This window comes from Pseudophryne corroboree, chromosome 1 (assembly GCF_028390025.1).
Source record: "Pseudophryne corroboree isolate aPseCor3 chromosome 1, aPseCor3.hap2, whole genome shotgun sequence".
Lineage (NCBI taxonomy): Eukaryota > Metazoa > Chordata > Amphibia > Anura > Myobatrachidae > Pseudophryne > Pseudophryne corroboree.
In genome coordinates this window covers 384,284,822-384,295,658 of record NC_086444.1, presented here as the reverse complement: position 1 = coordinate 384,295,658, position 10,837 = coordinate 384,284,822, and the positions used below count along the sequence as shown (strand labels likewise).

At 47.7% G+C, this 10,837-nt stretch overlaps 1 protein-coding gene across 1 annotated transcript in view; it reads left to right on the top strand.

The window, feature by feature from the left end:
- Positions 1-10,837, top strand: part of LOC134949311 (solute carrier family 2, facilitated glucose transporter member 11-like) — a 115,216-nt gene that overhangs the window by 72,816 nt on the left and 31,563 nt on the right. The window contains exon 10 of the mRNA XM_063937843.1: positions 888-989. Coding sequence (XP_063793913.1) covers positions 888-989 — 102 coding nt within the window. The remainder of the gene's footprint in view (positions 1-887; positions 990-10,837) is intronic.

Genomic DNA, 10,837 nt, shown 5'->3' with positions numbered 1-10,837 from the left:
ACCTTATTTAGGTCCTGAAGCATATGCGGCGCATGTCGCAAAGCACCGATGTGCGCCCGACCCATACTGCACATTTGTATTATTGGTCTGCAACAATGGACGCAAGGCGGCATCAGACTGTCCATGATTGACAGTGTGATGACTTTTGGTGGTGGAAAGGGGGCAGCAACAGCCTCCGTTTCTCAAAACAGAGTCCTGTCACTGCCGTTGCGGGGGAGGGACAAGGTCAGGATCTCCGTCTGGCCTTTTGGCAGCTCCTACAGTGGCTAGCTTGCTTGACGCCATGGGTCACGCAGCTGGCTGATGGTGTCGCAGATGATCCGATATTGCGCCGCGGAATGGTAATGTGGCAGGAGGTTTGATGCCTCCTGCTGCATTACCATATCAGTGCTTATTGACATTACTGTAATGCAGTGGTTCCCAAACTGAGTGCCATGGGGTTCTTTTTTGGGTTGCTAAGGGGTTGCTGCTCCAGGACCAAATTCAATTATTTATGGTCCACGTGATATGCAAAACCAAATCTGGTGGCTGCCAATCATAAAGTATATGGACATATAGAAGTGCAACCCAGACACTCACCACATGATGTACTTAATTGTATCATCTCTGCACAATTTCTCCATAATAAACATTTAGCCTAGGGGTAAATATGAAAACACAATGTTGATACTCCAGGGAAACGTGATTCAAGAAAGTTTAGGAACCACTGCTGTAATGTATAGTTATAAAACGAATGGTTAACATACAGTAGGGTCTGCTGTTTACCAATACATGTTTTCAGATAGAGCTGGATAAAATATTATTGTTTTTTTTAATTTTAGCTGTATATTAGCAGTTTATAATGATTTCATATGTATATTACGTATATTGTATCTTTTATTTTGTAGGGTCTGCTTATAGACAGAGCTGGAAGACGGGTTCTAATTATTGGAGGATACACGATGATGGCCTTTTGGTGCCTTGTGTTAACATTGACAATTACATTACAGGTATGGATTATACATGACAATTTTAATCATATTAAACTGCATGTTCCTACTGTACAGTAGCTATAGAGTATTAGAAAGACCTTGACAGAACCATTTATCCAGATCATTTATTGCTGAGCTGGAATGCTACTGTATGGACAAGCACTCGAAATATGGTAAAATCAAGACTTTATTTAAATGTAAATTAAGCACAGTATCAGAGGTGTAGCGTGGGGACATGACACCAAAATTCCACAGGATAAAGTCCATGGGTAAATGCACAGCCATCCCTACGGCCCGTTTCAGTTATCAAACCTTCATCATGGGGTCAGCCATAATACAATGCACCACAATAAGGCCTTATATAGCAGTACAATCAGTGTAAAATACACCCACCTGTAAAACATAGCCCACAATTGTTGGAGTACACCTCCCATTCCATGCAGCATGCCAAGTGGAACCAGAGTGTCAAGCCCCAGCACCCGGCGGTACAGATGAGAGTTCTGTCGTGCCGGAAGTGACGTCGCGGGACCGCGGCTGTCAACATCCGGCCAGAAACCCATCTCCACTCGCGGACAGCAGGGTTCCACCTATTTACAAAAATAGGTATTTGATGTTCAAATTGTTGTTATAATAAGTTGCTAAGCAACCAAAGCTATGGTAAATATATAAAAGTTGAAGCATAAATCACAGATGCAAATGCATTCAAAAGGATGCAGACAAACAAACTAAATAATAAGATACAGACAGTATATACATCATTAGCATATAATAGCAGCAGATATCAGGGAATCTTAAGAATAGAATCGCTAAACACTCAATTATACAAAATCTAATAAAATGCTAGTGTCTACCAGACAAAACAGAACACTAACACTATATATATATTGTCAAAGTCGAAAAATATTGTAATACATGCCCCATGTACTAACCCCATGCACATGCCCGCTGCGCGTGCACTCAGTCTGCCGTGCGTGGACATATCCGCAATTTGCGTAACGTAGCTCCCCACGGCCATGCGCCTTAGAGCGTGGTATGCGCGTTTACGGTAGAGTTTGTGAACGCATAGAGGGTTATTAGAACATTACATATTTTAACCCAAATAGTGCACATTGTACACATAGCCCCCTGCACCACATCAGAAAGAAATAGCTGTTTAAAATGATAACAGAACAAAGGGATTCACCTTTACAGGATAGGAGGGGACAGAACAAGGTTACAAGGTGGTGTTTGGTATCCAGCTGTAGGGTATTTTAAGGGAAACATTCTGGTGTTGTTGGTTTGAGGAAAATCGCATGTTCCTGAGGATAGTTAGATGCAGAAGCAGAATATAGGTTTAAACTTTATTTACTGTATATTATGTATGCGGGGGGAATCCAGAGGAGACCACCCACAAGAGCAGTTGAGAAAGACATAGCCCACCTTTTCAAATCAACCTATGACCTCTCCCGTAATGAAAAGGTACATCTCTGTGTCTAATAGACAAAGGGATTACAGTGACCATTGTATTGTTTTGGATGAAGTGAATAAAGAGAGCTTGCAGCAGGTTTGGACACACAAGACTCTGAACGCTATCTGTATGACCAGCGGAGGACCGACTCGGGTTGCGCTTGCGAACATTCTCATGTATGTACATTCTCTGTAGCCATTATTCTGTTTAGATTTACTTGTTAGCCTGTAGTGTATAATCTGTACTGTTTACCTTTTGGAACAAATCCACAGTGGCCTTAGAACCCTGTGGTTTCAACTACAAAACTGTGTTGTGCCTTCACTTTCCTGCAAGGGTTTTAAAGTAGATTTATCTGTATAAGGTGTATAAGCATTGATAAGGTGTACGCACTGCGGTTACTTTATACCGTCAGTGCTACTTAAGGTTTAAGGTATAACATCATTGCAGAGCTTTGTTGCATAAGGTTTAAGGTGTAACATCATTGCAGTGCTTTGCTGCATAAGGTTTAAGGTGTAACATCATTGCAGAGCTTTGCTGCATAAGGTTTAAAGTGTAATCATATCATTGCATTGTATAAGGTTTTAAGGTGTATTAATTGTGTGTGCGCACGCTGTGTGTGCGCACGCTGTGTGTGCTTTGTGCCCATAGTGCGGCATTTGTACGCTGAGTGCGTACATGGTACGGGACTCTGTGCGCAAATAGCGTACGAAGTACGTAGCGTGAGCTAGCGACCGCAGCAGCTCCATGGTAAAGGGGTGTTTAAAGGTATAGCTTTATGGTTTAAGATAATATCGACATTATCAATATATATATATATATATATATATATATACACACACACACACACACACACACACACACACACACACACACACACTCACACACACACACTGCTCAAAAAAATAAAGGGAACACTTAAACAACACAATGTAACTCCAAGTCAATCACACTTCTGTGAAATCAAACTGTCCACTTATGAAGCAACACTGATTGACAATTTCACATGCTGTTGTGCAAATGGAATAGACAACAGGTGGAAATTATAGGCAATTAGCAAGACACCCCCAATAAAGGAGTTGTTCTGCAGGTGGTGACCACAGACCACTTCTCAGCTCCTATGCTTTCTGGCTGATGTTTTGGTCACTTTTGAAAGCTGGCGGTGCTTTCACTCTAGTGGTAGCATGAGACGGAGTCTACAACCCACACAAGTGGCTCAGGTAGTGCAGCTCATCCAGGATGGCACATCAATGCGAGCTGTGGCAAGAAGGTTTGCTGTGTCTGTCAGCGTAGTGTCCAGAGCATGGAGGCGCTACCAGGAGACAGGCCAGTACATCAGGAGGTGCGGAGGAGGCCGTAGGAGGGCAACAACCCAGCAGCAGAACCGCTACCTCCACCTTTGTGCAAGGAGGAACAGGAGGAGCACTGCCAGAGCCCTGCAAAATGACCTCCAGCAAGCTACAAATGTGCATGTGTCTACTCAAACGATCAGAAACAGACTCCATGAGGGTAGTATGAGGGCCTGACGTCCACAGGTGGGGGTTGTGCTTACAGCCAAACACCGTGCAGGATGTTTGGCATTTGCCAGAGAACACCAAGATTGGCAAATTCGCCACTGGCGCCCTGTGCTCTTCACAGATGAAAGCAGGTTCTCACTGAGCACATGTGACAGACGTGACAGAGTCTGGAAACGCCAAGGAGAACGTATAAAAGGTTGAAAACAAAGAGTATGAGTGCGCTGTCAGCAGCAGCCAGTAAAGGGGGGGTCGGCCCCTATGTATAGTGAAACAGCAGAAAAAATAGTGGATACTGGCGCTGGCTGTGAGACCAATAAAGGACAATAATCAATGTAAAATTATCACAAACTTTTATTAAACATAATATAAAATATAAAATATATATTTAAAAACCATTAATTTGATATATCAGATGTAATCATATTATCTTTGTCTGTTCCTGAGTTAGAAACAGAGGATGTTAAACAGTGTTAAACGATGTTGATTCAGACCAATTGGATCCCACTTATGATGTAAATTATCTGTACACCGTCTCCGGTTAGGACTCCCTCCTTATTAGCTTTGGATTCACTTTATGATGGTAATAATTACCCAGTCCTTATGGAAGTCATCCCCAGGATCTCAATTTGGCAGGTGAGAATCCGGTTAGCAGCAGGGGAATGATCCTAGTTGCAAAGGGCTTTATAGTGTCCAGAGGGAGCAAAGAGTCCAATTGTTACCGGAGATGCCTGGTGGGTCCACAGCTAATGGTCACTGTCCTTGGCTCAACGCGTTTCGCTGGTCTTATGGCTGCCAGCTTCCTCAGGAGCATATATCACACTGGGTGTCTTGTAAGGTTTATATACACCCATCATTATGCTGAAAGTAGTTACACCTGATTGACTCATAATGTAATGAATATTACGTCCTAAAGAAATACTGAAAACTTGATCTAGAAGGCAATCCTATTATATACCCTGGGCTATGATACATTAAGATTCAAAAAACGAGGGTTCTAATTACCTTTTTGAGTAGTAAAACAGCAAAACTCATAGTGACACTTCCTGGTCACATGACCGTCCCCGATCACATGACCGGGATTTCAGTCAATGTACAACATCTAGTATTCCCTATATGGTATGGCCACGTGATCACTTCCGGTCACGTGGTCCGCGATAGCGCTGCTTAGTTAGTTTCCCAGCGTTATAAAGTAATTATGAAAGGGATCAAGATGTGTGTTTATTTTAGTCCGATCACGTGATCGCCCCCGATCACGTGATCGTCATTTGCTCTCAATGCGGCCCAATCTAGGAACATATGTGATGTACTCTAATCACATGTTCTTGTAGTGGCCTATCACGTGAGCCCTTTGTTTTACAGCAATGGCGCTGCGTTCCAGTGCTTGTGTTTGCGTCCCAGGGCCGGCTTGGAAACCAGGAAGTGTCGCATTTTTCTCTGAGATACAAGGAGAACGTTCTGCTGCCTGCAACATCCTCCAGCATGACCGGTTTGGCAGTGGGTCAGTAATGGTGTGGGGTGGCATTTCTTTGGAGCGCCGCACAGCCCTCCATGTACTCGCCAGAGGTAGCCTGACTGCCATTAGGTACCGAGATGAGATCCTCAGACCCCTTGTGAGACCATATGCTGGTGCGGTTGGCCTTGGGTTCCTCCTAATGCAAGACAATGCTAGACCTCATGTGGCTGGAGTGTGTCAGCAGTTCCTGCAAGATGAAGGCATTGATGCTATGGACTGGCCCGCCTGTTCCCCAGACCTGAATCCAATGGAGCACATCTGGGACATCATGTCTTGCTCCATCCACCAACGCCACGTTGCACCATAGACTGTCCAGGAGTTGGCGGATGCTTTAGTCCAGGTCTGGGTGGAGATCCCTCAGGAGACCATCCACCACCTCATTAGGAGCATGCCCAGGTGTTGTAGGGAGGTCATACAGGCACGTGGAGGCCACACACACTACTGAGCCTCATTTTGACTTGTTTTAAGGACATTACATCAAAGTTGGATCAGCCTGTAGTGTATTTTTCCACTTTAATTTTGAGTGTGACTTCAAATCCAGACGTCCATGGGTTAATAAATTTGATTTCCATTGATAATTTTAGTGTGATTTTGTTGTCCGCACATTCAACTATGTAAAGAACAAAGTATTTAATAAGAATATTTAATTAATTCAGATCTAGGATGTGTTGTTTAAGTGTTCCCTTTATGTTTTTGAGCAGTGTATATATATATATCTCTGCAGGTTGAGTATCCCATACCCAAATTTCCTGAAATACATAATTTTTTGAGTAAGAGTGAGAAAGTGAAACCTTTGTATTCTGATGGCTCAATGTACACAAACTTTGTTTAATAGACAAAGTTATTAAAAATAATGTATTATGGGGTCTATTCATGTAGCAGTGAAAAGCCCTGTTTTGCATGAAACAGGGCTTTTCTCTGCTTACCGCAATTCACAGAGACTTCTCCAGCGGCAACCCCGCTCTGTGCCTTAATCGCATCACCATACCTTTGTATGGTGAGTGCATTTCATGAAGGTGCGGAAATCCGCTTCTCCATGAGGTTCAGGTTCGCCATCTTAGGATGGCGTAACCTGAACTGCGGTGCAGAGACGGCAGGTAAGCTCAATGCCTCACTGCTCTCTGCTCGGCACCCGGTGCTGGCTCCACTCCCCCCCCCCCCCCCCCCTGACCTCACAGCAGCCACTGCGGCCTGTCGGGAGGTCAACAAGCTGCGCATGCGCAAAGGGACCGCTGCCGGACTCTGCGCATCGCAGGGAGGGACCGCCGGAGATGACCTCACCGCAGAAGAAGGCAGCAGCTCCTCGTTCTAGCCTGGAGGGGCGGAGCTTCTATGTGATTGACAGGCTGGGCCTCTGTGGGTAGGAGGAAAGGACTGAGGAAAGGGAAGGGGTGTCCACCACACTGCCTGCATGTTCCTTATCAGAGCCAGCCCTAACCAATATGATGCCCTAGGCAAGATTTTGGCTGATGCCCCCTTTCACAGACGCTAGTTTCGCCTAAGACCCTGTACCCCTTTCCCAGCACCATCACCCCTCACCCATAGCAGTCCTCATTTTGGTGCTTCTACCCCTTATATTTTAAATAGGAACAGTGTGCACATTCAGTGCGCAGCCCAAAACGGTGCGTGTTCTTGCTGGGAATGGGCACGGCTACACAATACCCCCAGTTGAAATTACGCCACACCGTACTGCAACTTTATTCACATTATATCATGCTATAGTGTCTCTTATTCACATTACATCACACAGTAGTACCACGTTACTCCTCACAGTAATGCCCCTTATTCACATTACACCACACCATATTGCTCTTTATTCACATTAGACCACACAGTAGTGCCCTTTCTATACGTTATGCCACAAAGTACTGTAGTACACCTTATACACATAATGCTGCACATTAGTAATGCATTTCGTATGCAGATAGAGTCGCAGTCACACACAGAATATAGGCATGCTGCATATCATTTTTATCCTCAAGCTGCTTGTGCCCGTAGGCATTCCATATGCTCCAAGCATTTGCCTAGTTTGCCTATGCCTAGGGCCGGCTCTTTTCCATATCACTGAATGCAGATACAGTACCTGACAGCCAGGAAGCTTCTTCTGACAAGCCTCCAAACCTCCCCTCTTCCCTAACAACACACTACACTGCGCTGTACTTGACTCTCTGCATTGCAATCAGTGACATGGAACATGCAGGCAGTGTGATGGCCACCCCTTCCCTGTCTTCTAATCATCTCCTTCTACCCTGAGTCCTGGCTCCCAGCTTTGTTACACAGAGCTGGTACCTTCTGGCCCCAGTGGCGCCTGGAGCTCAAGCTCCACTTGTTCCACCTTCATTACGTCCCTGCACCAGAGGCATATCTAGCACGGGGCGAGCAGGGCACGTGCCCTGGGCGCCGTGGAAGCCCCAACAGAGGGGGCGCCACCGGCACGGGCCGCTCGCCCCATGCGACAGGGATTCCGCCGGCGCTACCTGCGGTGCTCTCCCTGTCTCCCCAGCTGCTGTGCCTGTCACACTGGACAGGCAGCGGCAGCCAGGAGCCTCCCCTCCTCCTCCCCCCCTCCTCCCTGCACATTGTACAGTGCGCAATCTCAGAGGTACGCGTGTGCGCGGCCGCGGTGAGCTGGGTTAAACATGTGAGCGGGGCGGGCTTTACAGTTTTTAAAGATGTTTATAGTTTTCTGTCGGGAGAGAAGGGGAGGGGGGTGCGGGACAGTGTGTGTGTGTTAATTGTGTGTGTGTGTGTGGGACAGTGTGAGTGTGTGTTAGTGAGTGTGTTAATTGTGTGTGTGGGACAGTGTGAGTGTGTGTTAATTGTGTGCGTGTGGGACAGTGTGCGTGTGTGTCATTTGTGTGTGTGTGGGACAGTGTGCGTGTGTGTTTATTGTGTGTGTGTGTGTGTGTGGGACAGTGTGAGTGTGTGTTAATTGTCCCGGCGGTGATTGGCGTCTGCAGTGTGCGCCCCCCGTCCTCCTCCGCCGCTGACAGGAGCGGTGTTGTGCGTCTCTCCCCCTCCTCCGCCGGCTCTGTCCTCCCGCTGACAGGAGCGGCGGTGTGCGGCTCTCCCCCTCCTCCGCCGGCTCCGTCCTCCCGGCGTGGCCCTGCAGTGTGTGCGGCTCTCCCCAGCAGCAGCAGGTTAGTCTCTCTCTTCCCCTCTCTCTCTCTCTCTCTCTCTCTCTCTCTCTCTCTCTCTCTCTCTCTCTCTCTCTCTCTCACTCCTCCTGTGGATTGAAGTTTGTAAGTATAATTTTCATTTTTACAGGTGCCCCTACCCTATTGGATTCTACTGGACAAGTGGACGTGACACCGGCGTGGGATGTAGGTAAGTAATCTGTCTCTCTTTTTTACAGGTACCCCTATTGGATTCTACTGGACAAGTGGACGTGACCGTCGTGGGACATAGGTAAGTATGTGTGAGTGTGTCAGTGTGTTTTAATACATTTTGACTGTTACGGTGTGTGAGTTGTGTTTTTATTTGGGTATTTTTTCTGTTGTAGAACTACAGGTACCAGCGGGCCCGTTATTTCCCCGCATGCTGGTACTTGAGGTTCTCCAAGTACCAGCAAGCGGGGGAGGCTTGCTGGGCCTTGTAGTTCCACAACAAAAAACAATATTCTTTTTTTTTATTACATGGCTATCAGCCTCCCATCCACCGCCCACGGATGGGGGGACACAGCCTCGGGCTTCACCCCTGGCCCTTGGGTGCCTGGAGGGGGGGTGACCCCTTGATTTAAGGGGACCCCACTACGGGGGACCCCATCATCTTTTGTCCCCCGTATTTTTGGAACCAGGACCGGACTAAGAGCCCGGTGCTGGTTGTCTAAATACGGGGAACCCCTGTCCAATTTTTTCCCAGTGTTTAAGCCACCAGGACCGGCTCAAAGAGCCCGAGGCTGGTTATACTTAGGAGGGGGGACTTCACACATTTTTTTTTTTTACATTTTTTAACCCATGCAGACCCTTCTCCATTTAGATAATGGAAGCCCTGGACAACAAAATTGCATTCATGTCCTCCTCCCACTCCCTTCCCAGTCCCAAACACTAATTATTATTTTTTTCTATAAAAATGTACAATATATCACAAGTATGATGAGCAGGCAGGCAGCGGGCATTGGCGGCATCGGACTGAGATGCAAATTAGTGGCGGAGGGCTGGGTCAGTTGATGGTGGGCGGGTTTGTAAGCCATTGGTGGTGGCAGCGGGCATCGGCTCAAAGGCAGTGGCGGGCATTGGCTCGGTGGCGGTAGGGGTCATCAGCAGATTCGGTGGACATTATGGCTGTAGTGCCTCACCAGCCACTGACCTCACCGCATGCCACTTGTGTATGGGACAGTGTGCGTGTGTGTTAATTGTGTGTGTGTGGGACAGTGTGAGTGTGTGTTAATTGTGTGTGTGTGTGGGACAGTATGAGTGTGTGTAAATTTTTGCTGTCCAGTGTGTGTGGGGGAGGAGAAAGTATGAGAATGTGTGTGTGTAGTCTAAGTGGGTGTTTGTGGGGTTTGGGGGTGGCCAGTCTGTGTGTGTGTAATCTACAGCGTGTGTGTGTAAGTAAGGGGGTGGGACAGTCTGTGTGTGTGGGCGGGATGTACTAATGGCCATTTACCGAAGAGGGATATGTATTAAACCACGGGCACTGAGATGCCCTTCTCACTCACCATCCAGCTGGGTGGGCGAGCTGGGCAGGTGGAAAGTCAGCAGCAGGGGCAGCATGCCGGATATCAGCAGCCGAGGGTGCGGACTGTAAGGCACGTGCGGAGCCCAAAGCCGGAGATCGGCAGCATGTTGACCGGCAACAAGCGGCTTCTGCTTCCGCGTTCAACATGCTGCCGATCTCCGGCTTTGGGCTACGCAGGGTTCAGGGGATGGGTGTCTGCTGGTGTACTGCAGCTCCGGGGGTGTGGGCTCCGGAGGCTTTCAGCACTGTTGAATATCCAGCTGCCTCAAGTATGTACAGCCCGCACCCTCGGCTGCTGATATCCGGCATGCTGCTGGCTGTCCCCCAGCCCGGCTCAGCCACACAGCTGTATGGTGAGAAGGGCACCTCAGTTCCCGAGGTTTAACACATATGCCTCAGTAAATGGCCTCTGCGGTAAACGATACTAATGCTTACTGTGGCAGTAACAGCGGGGAGGACTGCGCACATCGGGATCCTGCAGCAGGAGAGAAGAACCCCTTCGGAGCACAGCAGACCACAGTGAAAAGGGTGCATCCCCGGTGCGGTGCTCTGCATCCCGGGTAGCGCCGAAGATGTGGAGTGTCGGAGGTGGCAGAAGTGCCGCAGCTTGGGGTGAGAAACCGCTGCAGCCCTTCCGCTGCTAAACTCTGCAATTAGTCTATTAAGGGGGTAGGCTCCCCTCACCACAATGCCCCACAGGATTAGTTAATTA